This window comes from Salvia hispanica, chromosome 4 (assembly GCF_029641045.1).
Source record: "Salvia hispanica isolate PSC_SH4W2 chromosome 4, Shi_PSC_v1, whole genome shotgun sequence".
NCBI lineage: Eukaryota > Viridiplantae > Streptophyta > Magnoliopsida > Lamiales > Lamiaceae > Salvia > Salvia hispanica.
This window is the reverse complement of record NC_142695.1, coordinates 53,829,540-53,852,825: the sequence shown is the minus strand read 5'-3', so window position 1 is coordinate 53,852,825 and position 23,286 is coordinate 53,829,540. Positions and strand designations below refer to the sequence as shown.

The following is a 23,286-nucleotide window of genomic DNA, read 5'->3' as shown; positions in this document are numbered from 1 at the left end:
CATTTTCTTTTTCTTTTAACAAATCATTTCTTTTTATTTGTTTGTTTATCTAATTCAGCTTCTAATCCTTCAACCTCGGACAATTGATCTCCATCTTTGTTAATTTAGTGAGGACTAAAGATGATTGTGTACACTTTCGAGAGAAAAAAATTGTGTTGTAGGAGCTTAAATCTTTCATCGTTATATGATGCATCTGCCACTAACTCTAAGTTCAATGTAAAGTATTTGATATGATTAAATAATAAACCGTAGATTTTATAGAAATTATTCTCGAAAAGCTAATTATAAGTTCAATGTAAAATGTCGTTAATTTTTTCCTACTTGATCTTAATTCGACATTTGAAGTGTTCGGAGAGGGAATGTCTAATGTTTTTTCTATCGCCTATCGGTATGTCACCAAAACCTCTTTATATAACCTGGTTCAATCTTGGAAATCTTATGGTCAGGATCAACATAATTGTCCTTTCTACCTCGATTAATTACATAGTTCCAAACTTAACAAATAAACATAACTGGGATGAAAAAATGGGATGAAAAAATAGGGGGAAAAAATCAATACTCTTTTTTGAAGTGGAGTACTAACTAAAAACCAATATTGTTTGTTAAAATCCATTCGATAATTCTCAAATAATTAATCAGCTTTGACCAATCATTAGAGCATCCCCATCCGTGCTCTTAGCTAAGAGCACGGAAGTGGGCCCGAACCCGCTTTTACTCCTCGTCCTTAGCTAAGAGCACGGTGCTCTTAGCTAAGGACAAGCTCATGGGTCTCACCATTCTATTATTCAATTTAAATACTCCAATTATTAAAAACATTTCTACATTATAAAAATATATTAAACAATAAAAATTACATAATTAAAATCCTAAAAAATAAAAATTACATAATTAAAATACTAAAAAATAAAAATACATAATTAAAATCCTAGAAAATAAAAAAAATACATAATTAAAATCCTACAAATTAAAAATTACACTGGAAGATTAGTCCTCTAACCCCAATTGCCTCTTGAGACCCCGGATCATTTACTCATGTGTTGCAAGTTGAAAAATAAATTAAAAGTGGGAAGAAAACGGATATATTTTTTTGGGAAGTGGAAAAATATTTTTTTTATTTAAAAACATTTTTTTAATTAATTTCACATTTAACAAAAATTAAATAAAAGCCAACGGCTATGCCGTTGGCGAATAAGGCGATGCCACGTGTGCTGCTCAGCGGCACGGACGTGCTCTTAGCTAAGAGCAGCGCCGTGCCACTGGCACAGACGGACGAGGCGGTGCTCAGCGGCACGGACGGATGAGAACGAAAGTGTTTACCGCTGCGGATGCTCTTATTCCCAATTCAGATTCGGACAACCACTTATTTCCATTTCAGATTTGAGCAATCACTTTTTTCCAATTAAAACCCTCTGTATATGAGTAATAGGATTTAGTGGTAACTACAAATCTACAAAGATGATAAATGATAATACTAGTATATCCGAATATAATGAAATGACAAGGATGCAATTTCAATTTTATAAATACATAAAAACTCAAATCAGATTAAAATGGTTAAAATTAATCGTAGTATACATTCCGTTTTGCAATTTCGGAAAATATTGGGGCATCTTCAGTATTTTAGAGAAGTTGAGGGGCGTTCGATAGTAAATATTAGTTTACTCGTCAGCTGCCTAGAACCTACACAACAGATAAGGAGAAGGATGATGATGATTGTTACGTACAGAAATGCTCTCAAATTCCCTACAATGTGTAAACCCTAGAATACCCCTACCTGATTTGGAAAGAATTCCACAGTCTCCAATATATAAATCGACGCCAACCGACACAAACGAAGCACGCGGCCGTTAAGAAATTGGAGGTATTCGGTGGAATCATATTGTTTTTTTTATCAGGTGATTCGCTCAACACATGCGTATTTCTTTATGTATACAAATTCGTTTGGAGTATCTTTCACAACGCGCAAGTCTCAAAGTTGATGCTTTCGCTTGAAGATTTGAGCGACTTTCATGTGTGCGTAATTTAATTTTGCATTTTTTAGTTGTTCTGATTTGAGTATTTATGTTCTTCTCGGTAGAATTGCAAGGTGTTGTTGCTTGGATTGTTGCGGTTGACTTGTTATCAACTCGAGTTACTGGAGAGATTGGCGTAGTAGTGGATTTTGGGAGCTATTGATTTCGATTGAGGGGATTCTGATTAGGAGATGTTCATTTCGATTTGTAGGGGTTGGGATATTGAATTGGAGAAAATATCAGTGTGAACGATTGTGAGATCTTCCTTTCTGAAAATTGTTTAGCTTTGCTTTCGATTCCCAATGTTTTTAGTCTTAATTCGGAAGCTTAAGATTGTATTGCTGTTAATGTGAAACGAAAAGATAGTCCATTTGATGTTAGGTGAAAGTTCAAGGAGACATTGAACGTTGAGCGGCCCTTTGAGTTGGTTTCTTCTTGATAGTTTAGGGCATCTGTCACTGTGAGATAAAGTTACCGTGATGGATGAGGCTCCGTGTAGCTCTAACTCGGTGGCGCCTTTCCTTGCTAAGACGTATGAGATGGTGGATGATCCATCTACAGACTCGATTGTGTCTTGGAGTCAGAACAATACAAGTTTCATTGTATGGAACCCTCCGGAGTTTTCTAGGGAGCTGCTGCCCAGATACTTCAAGCACAACAATTTCTCTAGTTTTATTAGGCAGCTAAATACATATGTGAGTAGTTCGTTCTTAACAGCTAAATGTGTTTAAATTAGTGCTTTTACATTTGTTTGATCAAAGATTCTTATAATAACTTATCTGTGTTTGATCCATTTTTGTGTGTTATTAGGGTTTCAGAAAAGTTGATCCTGAACAATGGGAATTTGCAAATGAAGGTTTTGTTAGAGGAAAGCTACACCTTTTGAAGAATATTCATAGACGCAAGCCTGTTCACAGTCACTCAACACCAAATCTGCCCCCCTTACCTCCCCTAACGGAGTTAGAAAGGAAAGGATATAAGGAGGATATTGAGAGGCTCAAGTGTGAAAAAGAATCACTCGATGTGGAATTGCATAGACACAAGGAGGAGAAACAAGAGCTTACGTTGCAAATGAGAGCTTTTGCTGAACGCGCACAAAATGTGGAACAACATCATGCAAGTATGCTATCCTCCTTAGCCGAGACATTGCACCAACCTGATCTTGTGCCGCAAATGGAAGGGCATGATAGAAAGAGAAGGTTTCCTGGAAACAGTTACTTATGTGAAGAAACCAGTAATGAAGATTGTCAGAGGCCATCTTCACAAAATTTGTCACTCGACAATTCAGATGCGGATGCACTTTTGACTTTCAACAAGGAATTGTTGGATCAGATAGATTCTTCTATGTCGTTCTGGGAGAAAATAATTCTTGAAGTTGGTGAAGGCTTAGGAAAATCTAATTCATCCTTTGAGTTAGTTGAATCAACAAGTTGTGCGCTCAGCCCCGGCATATCTTGCACCCAACTTAATCTTGATGTTGGAGGCAATACACCTGATATTGACATGAATTCTACACCGAGAGCTGTTAGTGCCCAAGATATGCAACCTCCTGCTGAAGAACAGGCAGTAATGACAGCAACGATTGCAAGAACAGGGGTCAATGATGTATTTTGGGAACAGTTTCTAACAGAAAATCCTGGTTCGAACAATTCATCTGAATTTCAGTCAGAGAGAGATGCTGGTGACAAGAAAGATGAGAGTAAACCAGGCGATCATGGAGTGCCCTGGTGGAATATGAGGAGTGTGAATAACCTTACTGAACAGTTGGGGCATCTCACTCCCGCGGAAAAAACTTGACCTACAGTATGGTTTTATGGTATTCCTTTTTTTTTTTGGTGAATGCACTTTTGATATCTAATGCCTACGGCTGTTGATTTAGAGATGAGTTTGATCTCGCAGTAGGTAGACATTCGATTTATAACCTCCCCTCCTGCACATATTACCTTTTGAGCTACGTTTTTTTGCTTTGTACACATAGTTATTGTTGTATAATAGAGGAATGCTTCTTAGCTTTCTAGCGTTTTTTGTGTTGCGTGCAGAGGTACCGCGTTTTGAGTTCTTATGTCAACTCGTTGCTTATTTATTTTGAACATGCTTGTTATATAGTTCTCTGAATGACTTGCCGTATGTTACTTGTCGTGGGGAGATGGAGAGATGATACATGGTTCTTTGAAGAATATAAGGTACACTTTCAGTTTTAGGCTATAGCTTCTCTTATTTCTAATCAAATGCAAGAGAGATAGCATAGTATTGGAAATGAAACTCTGTAGCTTTGTGTCACATTATTCCAGTGAGGAGTGATGTGAGTTCATATTCAGACCAATCAATACTAATACTAACAATAATTGTAATTACAAACATTGACAGTAGAAACAAACTGTGCAGGCACAAATAACTTTTATGTATAACCCCCTTTCCATATACTATTTGAATGAATTTTGTAACTATCACAAATTTAAGAAAACAAAAAATTGGAACTTAAAAGAATGGGGTAACGAAACATCTCTACAACACAGGCACTGAAATGGAGAGAGGCATTGAAACATCAGCAGCAAAGCTTGTATCAATGGCAGCAACCGCATTTCCTCTAGCAAACGCATACCCCAAACCCAATCCCCCAAATTGCAACGATGTGTTCTCACATCTCTGGAATACCCTCGCCAACGACGCCGCCTTCCTCCTAGCTCGTTTCGTCCCTGTAAAGAGCAGACTCTGCAGCAGGCTCGCCATCGCAGGCGCCTTAAGCACCCTCTGCGTCGCGGCCGCGCCCCCACTCTTGCACAGCTCGAGAAGCGCCGCCACAGCGTTCTCTTTACCCCTCGGAGTCCCACAACGCAGCATCCCGGTCAGCCCTAGCACCGCGCTCTCCTCCTTCCCGACTGCCTCAACCCCAATAGGCTGCCTCACTATGAGTGCCAACGCACCGGCAGCTTCCTCAGCGATGCCTTCGCGCTCGAGTGCCCCGACTAACACTCTCACAGCGCCTGACTCGATCATCCTCGCGCAGTTCTCAGGGTGCGTGGATAGGTTGAATAGAGCTGTGACCGCGTCTTTCTTCCCCCTGGCAGTCCCGTCCACCAGCATCCCGGCCAGAGCCTCCACGGCTCCATCTTCCCGCGCGATCTCCTTCTTGTAGTCATGGACGGCCGAGAGGCTGAACAGCGTCGCGGCTGAATTCTCCCTTGCCTCAGTCGTGTGCCCGTTTCTCAAAACCCCGACAATGGCGCCTAAACACCCTTCGACCTCCATGATCCGGCTCTTGTTCTTGTCGTATATCGACAAGTTCAACAACGCAGTCACGGAATTCTCTTGCGCAAAGGCATCCGCAGACGGAAGCAGCAGTTTCAAAAGAGGTATGGCTCCGGCCTCAGCTATATACGCCCGATTCTCCCTCCCCGTTTTCGCTAACAGCCTAATCTCCCAAGCAGCAACAGTCTTGGCCCGTGGTGTCCCGTTTGCCAGCTCCTCGACCAACACAGCTGCAGTCGCCTTCGTTGCCTCGACTGCAGCCTTGCTCGGAGGAGCAGACGTGCACACATCCGCACTATTCTCCGGTGGATCATACGGGATCCCATTAGCCACACACCACTGCAAGATCAAGTTCCTCAACGCGCGATTTGGCACCAATTTCATATGAACAAGCATCTGCCCCGTCTTCGGACAGCTACTATTCCCTTCCTCCAACCATCTAGCAATCGAGGAACGATCATACGTCTGCCCGGTCGACACAATAACCGGATTATGCATCAACTCTAACGAAATAGGACAGCAGAAATCCTTAGGGATTGTGACAAATGTGTCTGCAATCTCTCTAGAGATCAATCCATTTGCTTTAACTCTACGTTTCCACTTCCCCAAATCCCCATCTCCATCCTCAAATCGAAACAGCAAGAATCTACAATAACGCAACAGAGCCACAAATCCATTGAGAACAGAGGCACAGGGCTCAAGATCACCATCATGATTCACAATCTGCTCCTCCAAGAACTCAATCTCACTTCTACAGCTCTTCACATCGCAAATCCCTAATTTCTCCACAAAGAATATGTACAGCTCATTCATTTCTGGGATTCTGCCATTCTCAAATTCATTCAAGAAATAGTAAAGCTTCAATCTTGAACACTCATCACGCTTATCAATCAACAATTTCGACTCCCTAGACTGTCTCCTCAACAAATCAATTTGCTCCCGAACATCTTCAGACAAAGTAGCAATCTCAGACAAAGGAAACACATCGAAAAGGGTGGAGATTTCCTGATTGATATCATGGAAATGACCGGAAATCGAGTGGTTTTGCAGCAGCAGCCATAGCTTGCTAGAACCGTTGACATAATCGATCAAGATTTTCGACCGATAAAGCAGGAGGTACAACTCCTTCAAGCACAGAAACAGAGTCGGAGGAATCCCCGAAATCCCCAAATCGATTAGGGCGTCGAGGAGCACAGAGATGACGCTGATTTTCCGGATTAAAGATCTCGAATTCTTGCCCTGAAAAAAGGGGGCCTTTTTGCTCTTACCGGAGAAGGACGACAACGAAACGGCGCGGAGAGCCTCCAAAACGGCGGCGTTTGGTAAATCCACCGGCGCCAGAAACGCCTCCAGCGAGGGCGAGCTCCGCCGCCGCAGAGACGAGAATATCGCCGCCGATGCCATGATTTTGAAGAATCAACAACAAATTTTTTGTTTGAAATTCAATAATCTACGAAACTGGTGATTATTATAGTTGAATTTGGGAATCGCACAAAAAAAAAACAAACTGTGGATTGTGAAGAAGCCGCGTGCGGAGGAAATAGGAAAGGAAGAATTTGATTAATGGAGAATTTGACTGAAATTTCAATAGGGAAAAAATAGGGATAAAAAAACAATCTTGAATTTTCTCCGACAATTTCTATGCAGGCAGCTTTGACAGCGACCTTTGCCTACACCAGGTGTGGGTTTGTGCTATTTATCTGTGTTTCTGTCCATTCATTTTACTATTTTTATAAGGGATTTATTATGTCACCTAACTTTATTTTTCCTTTTTATTATATATAAATAAATATAGTTCTCTGAATTTTACAATGTCAAACTTATTAAACTGTATTTAATAATTTAATTCTCAAGTAACTATACACATTGTGATTTAAATTTTATGGGTTAAGGGAATGCTTAGGGGTTGATGAAGGTTGACTAGCTTTAATTCTTGTGGGTTGTAATTAAAGTAAAAGAAAAAGAGATATGATAAAAGTAGGGATGGTTTTGCAATTGAGCACATAGTTGACTAAAGCCAAAAGTGAAACTTAACGTTAACAGTTTTTTAACCTTAGCAGTTGTCCCATCCTCTCATTTTACCTGAATTTCATTTCTACATATGACTTCTTTTTAAATTATTTAATTTCACTCTTCATCTTCTCTTTCTCTCTCCACATCCACATCTTTGATCAAAATAACAAAAGTAAAATTAGATTTTTTATTGTGAATAATTTATTTTTGACAATGATGCAATTTAATTATGGTGGATAGAGTGAGTATAATATTTTAACTTTTCTTTATATTAAAATAAATAAATAGTAGTAGGAGTAGTACTACTAAATAAATAAAGTAGTGGCATAGGGTTCTGTTTGGAAAAAAACAACGAGTCATAATGAGCAATAAAAGTTGGCAACAACCAAGGTGAGAATCACTTGAACTGAGAGCTTCATCATTACTTCATTTTGACTTTTTTAATAATGCATCTACTTTCCCCATTCCATAAGTGAGTGACAATTGGTTCTTGAACAAATCTAAAATTCTCATTTTGAAATTGTTAAAAACAATCTAGAGTTGGAATTGAGGTCAATTCTTGAAAAGATAACAGGATAATAAGATCAAGATGAAGCTGAATAAAGCAGAAATGTGGATTGAGCAAAGTGCCTGATTTCAATACTGAAACAAATGCCCAATTTGTTTGTTAAATGAAAAAAATTGTAAAAAGAAAATTGTATTTTGGTGGAACATGTGCATATTTCTTGATAAGAACAGTGCAATTTGAAATGGTGCTTATGAAGCACTTTCGGTTTCATGCTCGTGAATTTCTCTTTTAGGAACTTTTTTTGATCTTCGTTTATTTATTTTTTCTTTCATATGGTTTAGACTTTACTCAGAGCACATGGCCGAATATTTATCAAGATTCAAAGCAACTAATAACAAAATACTAATAATGAAAATATATTATAAATTAATGAAAAAAAGCATGAAGATTATATATATACTTAGAAAAATTATGCTACTATATAAATTATAATTCATAAATAGTCTAATCTATTAGATTTTTCAAAGTACTAATACAAGAGATCGACGGAGCTTTATGAAGCACGGAGATTCCACACTCATAGAGTGCTATGCTAGTATTTTTATTATAGTCTAGGATATGGAGTACTAGTTATCCGATATGAATGGGGTGATGCTCGGTTACTACAAGCCGCATTATGATTGATTTCTGATAGGCTTTAATTTCTCATACATGATTGGTTCAAATTTTATTTGTAAAAAACGATAATTTGGTTGTTGTGCACATGTTGAACTAAAATGTTTTTGCACTGGTGAAAAGTATTCGAATCATCATACAAGAGAATCTATCCGAATAAACCATGCTTATTAATAAAGATTGAAATCAAGTAGATAGAGTTTCACTCGAGTTTAGTGTGAAATCAAAATTTGTAACAATGGTACCTGAGCTAATGAAGAAGTTTGTGCATTTGTTGTTGCATGATTCGTTAGAAGTGATTTGCGGTCGATTGCACTAATAAAAGAATTGAGTTTAAATTTCTACAGTAGTAACTCTCTTCCCTTTATTAAAAAAAAAATAGTGACTTAACAAAATACTCCATAATTTATACCATATCAATCCATATTTATCAAGAATGCACTAAAATAAATGAAAAATTGGATATCTCACAACTCTTCGAAGGAGCGGATAATATTTCCAACTTCCAATTGTGGAAAGAAACGACGACGGTTGGTAAGAATTCGGTGCGATCACGCCACGTAGTTTGAATGATTCACCAGTCAAATAAATGCTTACGTGTTTGGCGGGTTACCAAAGTCAAACCCAAAAACGGTGCCCAATTTAATTACAGCTACAGATACCGCGCTGTGACGCTGCCCACCTCACCGCCATAGCTGTCCTTGTGTTTATCATCTGTCACCACCGCCGTCACAGACCGTTTGCTTTGGATGCTTTTCTATTATTTATTGGGATTAATTGAGTAATAATTCGTCCAATATTATGAGCTCATTAAAGATTAGGATTAATTAATGGTTAGCTCTACGAGAACACTGAACCTAGTAATAATAACATTAAACCAATTCTTACTCTAACGGTTTTTATTTTTTATGTTGATGGATTAGATATTGTTGGTTACATAGAAAATGGAGTTTTTGTGTATATTGATAGTACTTAGATGTCCACTAACATGGGCAATCTTTTATATTTATGTTGTTGTTAAATTATATTCTTTCTATCATTTAAAAATAGAAACCTTGAGAAAACATGCGTTTGAAGTAAAATTGTTAGCGAAACAGATAGAAAATATATACTGATAGGAGTGTTGTAAGTAGGGATGTTATTCGGGCCAGTCTATTGGGTTTTCGGGTCAACCCTATTTGGGTTGCGGAAGTGGAACAATAGGGTGCGGGCTAATCGGGTTGTATTTTTTCAGGTTATAAAAGTTCAACCCTAACCCTAAAAGCTCGGGTTTCGGGCTAGCCTAACGGGTTAATCGGGTTGCTACCGATAAAAATTGACATGCGATCAATCCAATAAATAATGGTGAAAATTAGTTATATTTATAAAATGTTAAATATTTAATTATGATAAATTTGAGATATATGCTTAATCTCAAACGTAAACATGATCAAATACTAATATTTGAGATTTATGCAAAATAACCCATAAACATCAATAAATTTTAAAGCATCTTTTAGAAATTTAAATATATTTTTTAGTGATTTTGAAGTTTTTAATTTATTTGTCTATTATTATGTTAATAAAAATGTAATATACAATTTATATATTTAATATATAAAATTAAAAGTTATTTTTCTAGTAATTTATATTATAAAATAACCAATGAAGTGTCGAATTAGACTCAAACAAATAGAACGATAGAAATTTTATCGGGTTTCCGGGCCAGCCCATCAGGTTTTCGGGTCTGACCCTAACGGGTTACGGGTTAATCGGGTGCAGGCTAATCAGGTTGTAATCTTATCTGGCTAGAAAATTTAAGCCCTAACCCTATAAATTTGGCGGGCTATTTGGACCGGCCCATGGATTGCGGCTTACATTGACATTTAGTTGTAAGTGAATAACATGGCTCACCTTATAAAAGGGAAAAACTTAAAAAAAAGTGGAAATAGACCAATTTTGTAAAATAGATCAACATAAAAAAAATGTTATTTCTAAAGTGAAATGATTTATAATAAAAATTAGAACTATTGATACTTAAAAATATTTTAACTATAGGAAAGTTTCAATATCCTCATTTTCCCTTGTGATCGAGTCTTAATATAATGGTGTATGTTTTTCTCAAAGATAAGTATAGTGTAGGGGTTGAATGATTGAGGAACATTGTAATTGTAGAAATTTCTCATATAGTGATTTATGAACAATGGCATTAATTTAAGCCCGATTTAGATCTCTTGATATTCAGAGTATATGCTTTGTGGTTGTAACATTTTTCAGTCTTCCACATTAGAAAGGATTAATTGAGAAAGGTTCGAGTATGTCTTGTGAGAAGACTATTGGTAAGACCATAGTCAAGGGGAGAGGTAAATGGCGAGGTAAACTAATATAACTATTATATTTACCTTTATTTCTTGAAAAATATTTTCTAAGGGGAGAGGTATTTGAGAAGTTATTATACTTTTTCTCATTTTGAAGAGGTATCCTTAGAGCATCTCCAAAGGTAAAAAGTATATTGAGAAGGTATGTTTCTCATTTACCTTCTCAAAAAGATTCTTATACCTTCTTAAAAAAGTAAAGATACATTCTCAAAATGAAAGAAGTTACCCTTTCTATTGGAGCATGAAATTTTATGAAGAATAGGTAAATATGGTAGTTATTTCTATTTACTCCATTTATCCTTTCTCTTGGAGATGCTCTTACCTCTCCATCAATGGAGAGGTAAAATCTTGTAACTATCATATTTACCTTCTTTTCATGAAAAATCATTCTCCAAGGGAAAGGTATTTGAAAAGGTATTACACTTTATATTTTTTAATGCATTTTGTATGATTATTTTATTTAAAAGAATTAATTTACCTTTCTATATACCTTTTCCCTTTGAAATATGTTATTTTTTAGAAGGGTATATTTTATTTTTTAAGAAGGTGAATATATGATATTTCTTTTTCTATATTCCTTCCCTCCTTGAAGATGCTCTAAAGACAGAGAAACGATACATCTAAGAATGATTCAAGTTCAATGAAATTTAATATAGTGAAATTTACGGAAGAATAAACATTGACATGTAATAAGTGTAAATTACATGTTGATACAATATGGTGCACCAAAGAAGAAGCTAGAAACTCTATACCAGACCAACATTTCAAATGGACTACATCATAAAGAATAATTTTATAGCTTATGAATAGTACTCCTTGAAATTTTGATATCACTTGAATACTCTTAAATTTAGATTTAAAAACAAAATAAATTTATTTGGAACCATTTTGTCAATAATTTATTTATAATTCACTATTATTCGATAGAAAAATTTACACCTTTCACCACTAAATTGGTTTGTAGCGATGCATGGTCTAAAATAGTGGACGACTATTGGATAATGACATTCAAAGCAGCCGACCACGTAGTCTAAATAGTCAACACTTTTAAAAGTCTAAACCAACTATATTTTCCCTTCCTACTTAGGAAATAAAGTCAATATTATTGTAACCCTATTTTTTTTTTCTAAAATCACAATCGTCGCTGTTATTGGCGCGATATTTACGCTGTAGTTGACTTACATAGTTCCTGCATGAGTTACACGAAAATGTGGACTTCCAATTAATAATAATAGTAAAAATAAAAATAATAGCATTTTTTTACTATTATTATTATTCTGAAAAAATATTGAGAAATAATAGCAAAACAGATCAAATAATTGGGCAGTTGAATTAATATATCCCAAAAAGATACTATTTAAAATAATTTACAATAGGCGAAAGTTATAAGATTACAAAAAATAGCTGTGACAAACGGCCCAAATCTGAATCACTATTTAAGAATGTTTTTAACATCTTGATAAATGCCTCTTTTTGTCAAAATCCAAGCAGTATGAAAGAATTAGGGAATGCTAATTGTTTACTCTTCGATCTTGCAACCAAATCATGATTCTTGACTATTTGAAATTTTGAACCCTTCGAGTTCATGTACTTGTGGAGTTAATTATTTACTACTAATACGGAACACATTAATTTAATTGAAAGTGAAGAACAAAATTATTGGACATAGTTTTATATTACATGTGCAGGGTTAATTCATTCTCTTTTTTGCTTTATCTCAAGGATGAGTTGTCTTTAAAAAAAGAAAAAAAAAGGATGAGTCATCTATATTAGTCATGCATATTTTTTTTCCTTAATGGGCAAACTGGCCCTCTTTGCCAGCCCAGATGATCAATAATTGCCAGCTGATCTAGTGTGTGTTTGTGTGTTTTGGAGAGAGAGATATATGTTTCATTTATTCTCTAAAATCCTAAACCCAGAAATGAAATGAACAGAACAACATATGCAAGAGAGAACCTTAGGTGGGGTTGTGGTTAATCACCCAAAGCAAGTATGTACAAAAATGGTAAGAGCTTCATACAACATGTTCAACAAATTTAAAATTTGCAATTGAGCAGGATTTAATGGGATGGTGAATTCAGAAACAAGAATCACGAGGTCGATTTACACATATACTGTCACTGTGATATCGTTTCAGTTCTCGCGGATCAGATTTGTAGGCTCACTCACAACATATTTGGGCAACTCATATTTGGCACCTGCAAATAACATCTTCCATTAAGGATGGATTACTGGATGGCACATTATTGCAGAGGAAAATTCACCAACCTCTTTCGTCGTAGCAGACTGTTAAGTCGGGATTTTGAACGATAACGCCAGCACCGTCTACAATTGCTTGGGCAAGAGTCAAATCAGCTTCAGCTGCAGCCCGGAGAGCATCCCAGATCTCTGTTGATTTTACAGAAAAAGAAGGAAATGAAGCAGCAGCAAAGATAACTAAATTCAAGTGTTTTCTAGTTTGGTTTGACTCACAATGAACCAAACCTCATTTTATTAGGAATAGTAACCATACCAGAAGTCTAAAAAAGCATAAGATGTATAGATCTTATACCAACACCGTTTTTTGCTACAATTTACCCTGCAAGTCAGTATGGTTGTTTATTGAAATCTCTCCTCAGTCCTCACCAAATATGTCATCAAAATGGTTTAAAGATCTGACATGACGATAGGACCTAACATTGAAGTGGTCTTATTATGGAACCACAAGTGTTCTATTCATCAATCATGCTGCAGTAAGAGTAAGCTCAAACTCACACCTTATATTCAATATAAAAGGTCAAGCAATTAATCTCACCAGTTCCATTCATTCAGAGACTAGAGATGGGATCAACATGAAGATACCATGAGTGTGTGAAAGCAAAGAAGACGTCTCAATATGGAAACAGAAATTTACTTGATGTTTAAAATGAACAAAAGTAGCAAAAGCTAACAATACATGTGTTTACTATATACTTAAAACATGATATTCATTATAAGGTAGGATGTTCTACACTAACAAACAAAAAGGAGATTATAAAATTCTACTATAGCTTTCAAAGATGTATGCAATACTAAAAACCACTTCACCCTTAATTTTAGAATACACATGTGATTGAGTTACTAGCATATCAATGTATTCTTCTTGTAATATCTACCCTGAACATTCACCAAGTACTTTATCCAGCTAAGTTTAACAGCCTCACAGTTCATGTTCAATTTAAATCTGATGGAAAACAAAAAGAGTTGATCTCAATGAGATGAAATGCATCAACCTAAAGTAGATTTTATGCACACCGGCCCATATAATGCTGATTTTCCAGATATAGCTTCATTTGTGATCAACAGCGCAAATATGAATACAGCTAAGGACGAAAAAGCTAATCGGACTAACAGGCCAGTGTTGGTCCATTTGGACTTTACAATTTCAAAGTATATACCAGTTCAGATGGCCAACCCTAAAGATGAATAAACCCACAAGTTTAAGTGCACAGAACCATAATTTGATCATATGTATTGCCACATTGCAGAAAGACATCATCTGTTACATTACCTCTCCTTCCTCCATAGTGCGGAGCAGTGTCCCAGAACTCCTCACGCATCTGCGTTAGCTGTTCTCTGGTTATTGCTTCTGTGTGCTTCCATGGCTTTGGTTTCCGTATCTTCTTTGAAGTATCTGGTTTCAGACAAAATTAAGCATAATTAAGGGCTTCTTTTTATCAGGCAAGCAGACTCACCAACAGTGTTACGATTCTACATAATGGTTAACTACCAAAACTAGATATCTATAGATGTGCAGAGAGCATATATATCACATTCATCATTCAAGGCGACATGTCTCAGGAACAAATTTCCAGCATCACTAAATTTTCACCCTCAATCTCTTAGTAAGCAACTATGCACCCGAGAATTCCATGTGGTTTTTTATAGAGAACCATAGGTGAGCTGCACCATTATATATTCAAGGTACACTCATTCTTGAAAGCTAAGAGAGCTATAAATAAGTACTTCCATTACTTCATTACACTATTATGCGGATAGCTTCTCTGTTTCTTTTTCATATACTCTGAAATCAGGAATCAAAATGCACGGTAAATGGAAACGATTCATTCATGAAATCCAAATCAACCAAATCAGCTATGGTGTGCAAACAAGAAACAGGAAAAATGAAAAAAAAAAAAAAAATCAACCAAAAATTTTCATTTCTTTGTAGCACCACAAGCGAAGCACCAGATGGCTTCATAGCTATCTTTTCTATGAGCAACTAAACACTGTAATTAGGCTAATCTTTACAAGACAGATAACACAAGGCTGAAACACATACGACAGAATTGCTGACCACTTCAATCAATAACAGTAAAAAAAATTAAACATAAACACAAAGAAAACAACACATGATTTGTCTACAATCAGATTAGTGCATATCACTCTACATCATTCAAAAACAAACTGATCAAAATATGAAACAGTAATTGCAGAATTAAGATCAAACCCTTGCCACATTCAGCAACCAGCTACAACAATCAACGAAACAATCCAGCAATGATATGAATCAATCAATCAAATACCTAATCGAAACAGTACCTGAGCCACTGCCAACTACTTTCTCCCGCGATCCAGCGCAACCCATGGCTGTCGAGTCACAGAAATTGGGTCCGGTCAATGATTTCCAGTGTCAACAATAAAAACCGGATTAAAGTAAAATAGAAACAATCAGAGAGGGGGACCATTAGTCAATTTGATTTTTGGTGTTTGGGTAAACACGAATTTCTATCTCCTTCCCTCTCTCTCTCTCTAAAACAGCTTCTTGCTGGGGAAGGGGAAGTCTGCGAGTCTACTCTCTTTCAACGGTTTTGCTTAATTTCTTGTTAATTTTTACTACTTTAATTACGGAGTTGGATTAGGTATTTAGGTGATTAACTAGTCAATACAGCTCAAAATTACTGTTAATTTCTTGCTAATTAATTCGAATCAAATTTGCTTTCTTATACTACTATTGTTTGTTTTGACTTTTGAAGGCCCTTTTGCATATTATAATCAATTCCTTTTTAAGAGAATAATCAGTTTAAATGATTAATGTTGTTCTTTTACTATTTCATTTTGTATTACGGGGGCAAATATAATAAACAAATACGGAATATATTTGACTGAAAAGCATATTTTTATTTCTTTTTTTTGAGTTGCTTAAGGTAGAAGCATGAATTTTGAAACTTGAAGAACGTTTCACATGAGACTGTTTTAGATGATGTCATCATTTTTTTCGCTTAGTTCTTTTAAATTATTATAATTATCTTTTCAATTAAGTTTAGGGATAAAGTAATACTCTTACTATATGTCTATATCCTAAATATGTTGGTTTATTTGATTGAAAAAAGCACTAATATTATAGTCATTTTTAATTATGTTATTCTCACGCCATTGCAATATAAATTTCCACATATCTCTATCATTAATTGTGTAAATATAATATTTTAAAGTAAGTATTTCATCATCAAAAAATAATTAAAATATAAATAGAAAAGGATGAACTTTAGTCAGAGGCACAATGGCTTCGTGTACGCTGAAACGAGCTTCCAACTGCCACATCAGCTCGCTAATTATTTCATTTTCGGAAAATTAATTAATAATTAAATATCGCCTCTTCTCTTTCACGTCTCAATTCCACTCCAATATTTGCAATTAATTTTTGCTTTGCGTCAAAGCTTAAACTCCATTACCTCCTCCACCTCCCCAGTCTATTTTCTCTTTCTGCAAAGAAACAACAAAGAAAAAAAAAACTGAAAACGTAAAAAGAAAGAAAAAAATCTCGAACTCTTCGCAGCGATGAATATTTTCAGATTTATCGGCGACATGACGCACTTGGTCAGCATTTTAGTGCTTCTCCTCAAAATCTATGCCACCAAATCGTGTTCAGGTCACGCAATTTTCCCCCAATTTCGCCCTAATTTTGCCTTGTAGCTGTTTGATGCATCGTTTTGCGTGTTTATTTGTTTCAGCTGTAATGGTGTGATAGTGATTGACTAAGTTATGTGAACTTTAATTTGTTAATCTGTTGAATTTCCCCCTTTTACTGTGCGTTGCAATATGCAGTATCTAGAATTTCATAGTTTAGGGTTTCATTTTGATGGTGCACTAGCTGTAGCATTTGCCAGAGCCACTGATGTTTGTAATTGAGGCAATCATGCGAGGAGATTTCGATAAATTGAGTTGTGATCACATTTATGCTCCGTGGAATTTGTTGCCTTAGTTGTGTCGTTGATAGGTCAGCCTTTGATGGTGATGGAGATGTTCTGTGCATTTTTCTTGTCTTCTGAATCTCTGATTAAGTGAAGAGATTATATTGTGTTTGGGCATTTGTGTGTATTGTGACTGTGACTATATGAGATAGTGAAACTGACAGTAATACATTCAATTCAGGGATCTCCTTAAAGACTCAGGAACTGTATGCAATTGTCTTCTTGACTCGGTACCTCGATTTGTTTACCGAGTTCATTTCGGTTTATAACTCCACTATGAAAATAGTGTTCATTGCAAGCTCTTTGGCAATTGTTTGGTACATGAGGTTTCACCCAGTAATTAGGCGATCCTATGACCGTGACCTGGACACCTTTAGACACTATTTTATGGTGGGAGCATGTTTTCTCTTGGCACTTTTGGTTAATGAGAAGTTCTCGTTTGAGGAGGTTAGTTAAATCTCCACTCGTTTGAAACTCTTGTTGAGTTAATTGTATATAATAATTGTTCTGGTTGCGAGAGAGATGTTCAGTGTCTACAATCTTAATCTTAGAAACTAATTTTGGATGCATTTGTTTGATTTTCCAGTTGTCCTGTTTGTTCATTCGTTCCCTGTCTTCTTCCTATATTGTAGTACTCCTACAGAAGATATTGCCTTGTGCTTTGTATATGTACTTCTTAACAACTTTTTTTTATTACATCTCAGATATTTTGGGCATTTTCAATATACTTGGAGGCTGTAGCAATACTACCACAGTTGGTTCTGTTGCAAAGAAGTGGAAATGTGGACAATCTGGCTGGACAATACATTTTCTTTCTTGGGTAATTTGATAATTATCTTATTTTTAGCTTTATTTGTACTGCGCCATAAGCTCTTTTCGTTGTGCACTAAATAATAATGACATTACTATGACATAAATGCTTGGATGAGAAAGAAGGGTGCAGGATCGTAAAGTAAACTTTTAGTTGAAAACTTAGGATCACTGTTCCGTTTTGAATCTATGTCGAATTTTCAGCTGCAATTTTAAGTGGTACCATTCAGCATTGTTGAGCATATATTGTTTGTTTTAGGTACTGAGAAACCATTGCACACATATTAAGTAATCTCATATCTCCCAGATAATTAGAACTGTGGTATCATCACTTTAACAGGGCCTATCGAGCATTCTACATCCTAAACTGGATCTACCGCTATTTCACTGAAGATCATTTCAGCAGATGGATCGGTAAGTCATGAAGAAATTGGTTGCACGGCTCTTTTGTCATCATCGATGTTTAACCTTGTGCGTTTTTTCCTTCTCAGCTTGTGTCTCCGGGATTGTCCAAACAGCTCTTTACGCAGACTTCTTTTACTATTACTTTATCAGGTGATTCGCTGACGGAATTCCTAACCTGTCCATTATGTTGTGCATATTCATATCTAAGATCTACTCTCTTATTGCAGCTGGAAAAATAATTCAAAGCTGAAATTGCCAGCCTGATACAAACACGGGGCGCATATACAGATAGGACGGTCTGCATTGATATGCTCATGCCATGATTTTGATTGAAGTTTTGTCTCTTTGATGGAGTTTCAGGTGGAGTCTGATCTTAGGATATGACAAATTTATGTTCCAAGATTACAAATTCCTTTTGAGAAATGCAATGAAACAAAACTATTGTCAGTATATGTATATTATGCAGCACATGTAAATCCTTGAAGGAACTTTTGTTAACTAGTTTACATGCTTACAAATTCAACTTGTGTTCGAATGGGAAATTTTTGTTTTTGAGGATTCGCTTCGTAAAGTTGCTGTGAAATGTTATGCAATGTGAAATACACTAGTAATCATAGTAGTATGTTATGAATACAAATCTGAGGATGAATAATTTAATTAGTTGCAAATGGATAGCGTTGCAAAAATGTACTCCTATCTATTCGTTTACATCTCTTGATTATTATGATCTTGTGTTATAAACTAGAAAATAATCACAAAAATGATGGTATCATAAATACAAGGGTTTTTGGTTCATAAAATTACATCTTTTTTAATAAAATTAAAATGATCACAAAAATCATTAACTTAGAGCTTATTGTAAATTTTCCACTAGTTCCATTTTTCTCCGAACTGAAATTAAACTTGTTAGAAATTCAATAAGGGCTTAAGTTTATTATTCTTTCGACTAATTTTGTAGATAAGTTAGTGATATTTGGGATCAAGTCATGTATAACCCTAAATACAATTATATATAAAAAATATTGAATTTATAGTATTAAGTGTAAAAACATTACTCCTATATATAATGGAGCAGCTTATCTAGATATAACATTTTTTCTGTCGGAAGATATCTACTTCAAAATATAGTAATTATTCAGATATGAATGTTCATTTTTTTTAATCACTAAATTTAAACAAAGCGAACCAGAACAAGGAAAGGAGAAGGATTTTTTAGTTTAACGAGGACAAAATTTGAAATTTTATGTATGGTAATAATAGGATTATTTCATTTTTAATGGATATAGATCGAGATATAATAAACTAAAAATGTGAAAATCGTAGTAAATAAGTTAATAAATATATTATTTTCCATAAATAAAATTTTTAGAAGTCGTGTAGAATCCTTGAAGTAGTTGGTTTAGGAATTTGGGCGTGGGCCTATTTGGCTATAAATACTAGACTTTGTCAACTCTGAAAGCTTCAAACAGATTATTGTGTGAAATATCTAAATTGTAACGCCTCAACTCCATTACGCAGTTGTTGGGGCATTCCGCCTCAAGTCTACCCACTTTCAATTCAGATCTGCTTCTTCACGGTGAGTTTCGCTGCATCAATTATCCGTTTCTAGCTCATTGTTGCGAATTAGTGATTGCTGTTCGATTGATCTGTTTCGTTTTTACGCTTTCCGATTTATAGGGGTTTTAGTAGTTAGATGGACTTATTGTTACCGAATTTGGAGTTTTCGAAGTCCAGATTAGGTTGTTTTAGATCTACTCCTGATTTATCGAAAATCTAGGTTACTCGTGAATCGTGATTATTAGGAATCATATAGAGCAGAATTTTATTGTTGTTTAGGCAATTTCATTGTTTCGATCTTATTTCCTCGTAATGTCAGTTTTGAATTGCAATTGTAGCTTGTAGTATAACGATTTGGACCTAATTATAGCATGTTTGTAATGGTGTGTTGCGCAGGCTTGAGAGTTTGTGTTCATCTTCTGCAAAATGGGAGGAGGATTTAGGGTGTTGCATCTTGTGAAGCCGTTCCTTTCGTTTCTGCCCGAAGTTCAGACCGCGGACAGGAAGATTCCGTTTAGAGAGAAAGTTATATACACTGTGATTTCGCTTTTCATATTCTTGGTCTGCAGCCAGCTTCCTCTGTATGGCATACATTCAACTACTGGAGGTGATCCTTTTTACTGGATGCGTGCTATTCTCGCATCGAGCCGTGGAACTGTCATGGAGTTGGGTATCACACCCATTGTCACATCTGGACTGGTGATGCAGCTCCTGGCTGGGTCGAAAATCATTGAAGTTGACAACAATGTCCGCGAAGACCGGGCGCTATTGTAAGTTATTTGTTTTGTGCTATCCGCCACTTTATTCACACGAAGGCCATCCTTTAACTTCCAATTGATTCATCTGTATCAGAGGTGTGTGTTTGACTCAGTTTAATCTTGTTTTGGCATTAGGAATGGTGCTCAGAAGCTTCTTGGTATCTTGATTGCTGTTGGCGAGGCTGTTGCTTATGTTCTCTCGGGAATGTATGGAAGTGTTGGCCAGCTTGGAGTGGGGAATGCTATTCTGATTATTCTGCAACTGTGCTTTGCTGGTATTATTGTGATTTGCTTGGATGAGCTGCTTCAAAAGGGTTATGGTCTTGGTTCTGGGATTTCCTTGTTCATTGCTACCAATATCTGGTAACTAACTAAACTTTTATTAAGTTTCTTAGTTGGTTTGCTAGTAGGAGTCTAGGGTACTAATGGTTCACTAAATTAGTTTTTGGCAATGCAATAAACTTTTCTGCTCTCATTTGCAGTGAAAGTATTATCTGGAAAGCTTTCAGCCCTACAACTATCAACAGTGGCAGAGGTGCTGAGTTTGAAGGGGCTGTCATTGCATTGTTCCATTTGCTTATAACAAGAACAGACAAAGTTCGTGCACTTCGAGAGGCATTTTACAGGCAGAATCTTCCAAATGTGACCAATCTTCTCGCTACCGTTCTGATCTTCCTCATCGTGATATATTTCCAAGGCTTTAGAGTGGTGTTGCCAGTGAGATCTAAAAATGCCCGTGGACAACAAGGCTCTTACCCAATTAAGCTTTTCTATACCTCCAACATGCCCATTATTCTTCAGTCTGCCCTTGTATCCAATCTATACTTCATTTCTCAGGTAAGCCCAATTCTTGTTTCTGATTTCTAGTTTTTTTTGTTGCCTCTCTTGAATTTCATTAATTACTTTGTACCGCCTTGCAGTTGCTATACAAGAAATATGGTGGAAATTTCTTGGTCAACTTGTTGGGCACATGGAAGGATTCTGGATATACAGGCCAATCGATTCCAGTTGGCGGCCTTGCTTACTATGTCACTGCTCCATCAAGGTAAACTTTTTGTAATTGTTAGTTGATTTTTACAGGTCTCTTTAGCATGTATGCAAAGACTACCTTTTATTTCCTTCCTGGTGTGATATCTGAAGTTTATTTGACCATGAGTTCATATTGATCTTGTTATCTCCCACCATCTTTTCTCAGCTTAGCAGATGTGGCAGCAAATCCTTTCCACGCGCTTTTCTATATTGTATTCATGCTATCTGCGTGTGCCCTGTTCTCAAAGACCTGGATTGAAGTTTCCGGATCCTCTGCCAGAGATGTCGCTAAGCAGCTAAAGGTAAGAATTGTTAATTTCTGAACTCATAAACTACATAGTACATCAATACATCATACAGTAAAACACCTGCTTATGAAGTTCAATTTTGCTGAATACTATCATCCCACATTTCAATTTTCTTAGCTCTATGATCAATTGTTGGATATCATGAATAAAGTTTATTTACTATTCATCCCTTTCCATTAATTTGCTCTATTTGTTTAGCACCATGAATGCTGCTACGACATCCCAGAAAAGCCTTACTGATATTTTTACGCAATCTTGCTGATAATTTGCAGGAGCAACAAATGGTTATGCCTGGACACAGGGACTCAAATTTACAGAAGGAACTTAACCGCTATATCCCAACTGCTGCAGCTTTTGGAGGAATGTGCATTGGTGCATTGACTGTGTTGGCAGATTTCATGGGTGCCATCGGTTCAGGAACTGGAATCCTTCTTGCTGTGACGATCATCTATCAATATTTTGAGACCTTTGAGAAGGAGAAAGCAAGTGAGCTTGGTTTCTTTGGCTTTTAAGCCATAGGCCAATTAAGATAATCCTCAACCGTTATGGATAGTTTATACTGCACAAGCTGGAGCTTCCACAACTTTAAAGAAACTGCACCGCGTAATGTTAGTGGTAGTAATGTCTTCGTTTTTTTCTCAAGACACGAGGTTTTAGAGCAAAATATGCCTAGGTTTTTCTACTTAGTCTTGTATTAGCTTTAAATCATCGGATACTTTGTATCTTTATTTTTTATATAAATTCCGAATTTTGTTTCCTTAAACACTTGATGTAACTTAATAAAATCTCGTCTCTGTTTATTTTATTTTAGTTTTTCGAATTTGCATGCCATATTGGATTGGAACTAGAGACTAAAGATCCTTTTTATAGTATCAAATTATATTTCTTTTTTTCATATTCTTGGTGGAACTGTCATTGAACTGGGTATCAACACACCCATTGTTATATCTGGTCTGGTGATGCAACTCCTGGCTGCCTCCAAAATCATCGAAGTTTCGGCTCACTTTCTTCACATGAAGATCTATCGCCCCTTTCTTGGCCAATTGACATCCCGTATCATATTGGCTCGATTGAATTGTGTTTTGGCCTCAGAGATGGTGATCAGAAGCTTCTCGGTATCTTAATTGCTATGGACGAGGCTGGTGCTTACGTTCTCTCGGGAATGTATGCAAGTGTTTGTCAGCCTGGAGCTGGGAATGCTCTTCGGATTATTCTGCAACTGCGGTTTCTACTTTGTCTTTTAATTTGTCCCAATCATCTTTCCTTGTTTTTTTTCTTCCAAGTTTGTTTCATAGCCTTTTGTGTATTTATCCTGATTCACAAAAGAATAATAAAAGAAAATAAAATACCATTTTGATTAGTATCAAAGTGGGGAGAATTCAACTAGTTGTTG

The 23,286-nt window shown here is 36.1% G+C and overlaps 5 protein-coding genes across 9 annotated transcripts; 3 read left to right on the top strand and 2 right to left on the bottom strand.

The window, feature by feature from the left end:
• The first annotated feature begins 1,707 nt into the window (after positions 1–1,707).
• Positions 1,708–4,102, top strand: LOC125192509 (heat stress transcription factor A-4c-like). 4 transcript variants are annotated; one of them, XM_089056043.1, is made up of 3 exons: positions 1,708–1,861; positions 2,460–2,707; positions 2,823–4,102. In XM_089056043.1, exons 2-3 carry the CDS (start codon positions 2,492–2,494, stop codon positions 3,807–3,809), a joined length of 1,203 nt encoding a protein of 400 aa, XP_088912169.1. In that variant the 5' UTR covers positions 1,708–1,861; positions 2,460–2,491; the 3' UTR covers positions 3,810–4,102. The 4 variants fall into 4 exon arrangements, with proteins under 4 accessions (XP_088912169.1, XP_088912168.1, XP_047946061.1 ...); XM_089056042.1 differs by having other exon boundaries at positions 2,078–2,707; XM_048090104.2 differs by having other exon boundaries at positions 1,708–1,895.
• Positions 4,103–4,342: 240 nt separating this feature from the next.
• Positions 4,343–6,924, bottom strand: LOC125192507 (U-box domain-containing protein 17-like). Its single transcript, XM_048090102.2, has one exon. The coding sequence runs from the start codon at positions 6,663–6,665 to the stop codon at positions 4,518–4,520; it is 2,148 nt and encodes a 715-aa protein (XP_047946059.1). The 5' UTR covers positions 6,666–6,924; the 3' UTR covers positions 4,343–4,517.
• Positions 6,925–12,755: 5,831 nt separating this feature from the next.
• On the bottom strand, positions 12,756–15,659 carry LOC125192898 (uncharacterized). 2 transcript variants are annotated; one of them, XM_048090572.2, is made up of 5 exons: positions 15,518–15,659; positions 15,375–15,422; positions 14,344–14,466; positions 13,083–13,202; positions 12,756–13,012 (listed from the first exon to the last, which is right to left on the bottom strand). In XM_048090572.2, exons 2-5 carry the CDS (start codon positions 15,418–15,420, stop codon positions 12,948–12,950), a joined length of 354 nt encoding a protein of 117 aa, XP_047946529.1. In that variant the 5' UTR covers positions 15,421–15,422; positions 15,518–15,659; the 3' UTR covers positions 12,756–12,947. The 2 variants fall into 2 exon arrangements, with proteins under 2 accessions (XP_047946529.1, XP_047946527.1); XM_048090570.2 differs by having other exon boundaries at positions 15,375–15,635.
• An 800-nt stretch (positions 15,660–16,459) lies between these two features.
• Positions 16,460–18,799, top strand: ERD2 (ER lumen protein retaining receptor family protein). The gene is made up of 6 exons (XM_048090256.2): positions 16,460–16,704; positions 17,208–17,473; positions 17,731–17,846; positions 18,177–18,250; positions 18,328–18,391; positions 18,469–18,799. Exons 1-6 carry the CDS (start codon positions 16,614–16,616, stop codon positions 18,503–18,505), a joined length of 648 nt encoding a protein of 215 aa, XP_047946213.1. The 5' UTR covers positions 16,460–16,613; the 3' UTR covers positions 18,506–18,799.
• Positions 18,800–19,663: 864 nt separating this feature from the next.
• LOC125195994 (uncharacterized) lies at positions 19,664–22,698 on the top strand. The gene is made up of 7 exons (XM_048094327.2): positions 19,664–19,817; positions 20,195–20,568; positions 20,692–20,919; positions 21,039–21,393; positions 21,477–21,601; positions 21,752–21,887; positions 22,166–22,698. Exons 2-7 carry the CDS (start codon positions 20,225–20,227, stop codon positions 22,403–22,405), a joined length of 1,428 nt encoding a protein of 475 aa, XP_047950284.1. The 5' UTR covers positions 19,664–19,817; positions 20,195–20,224; the 3' UTR covers positions 22,406–22,698.
• The last annotated feature ends 588 nt before the right edge of the window (positions 22,699–23,286 follow it).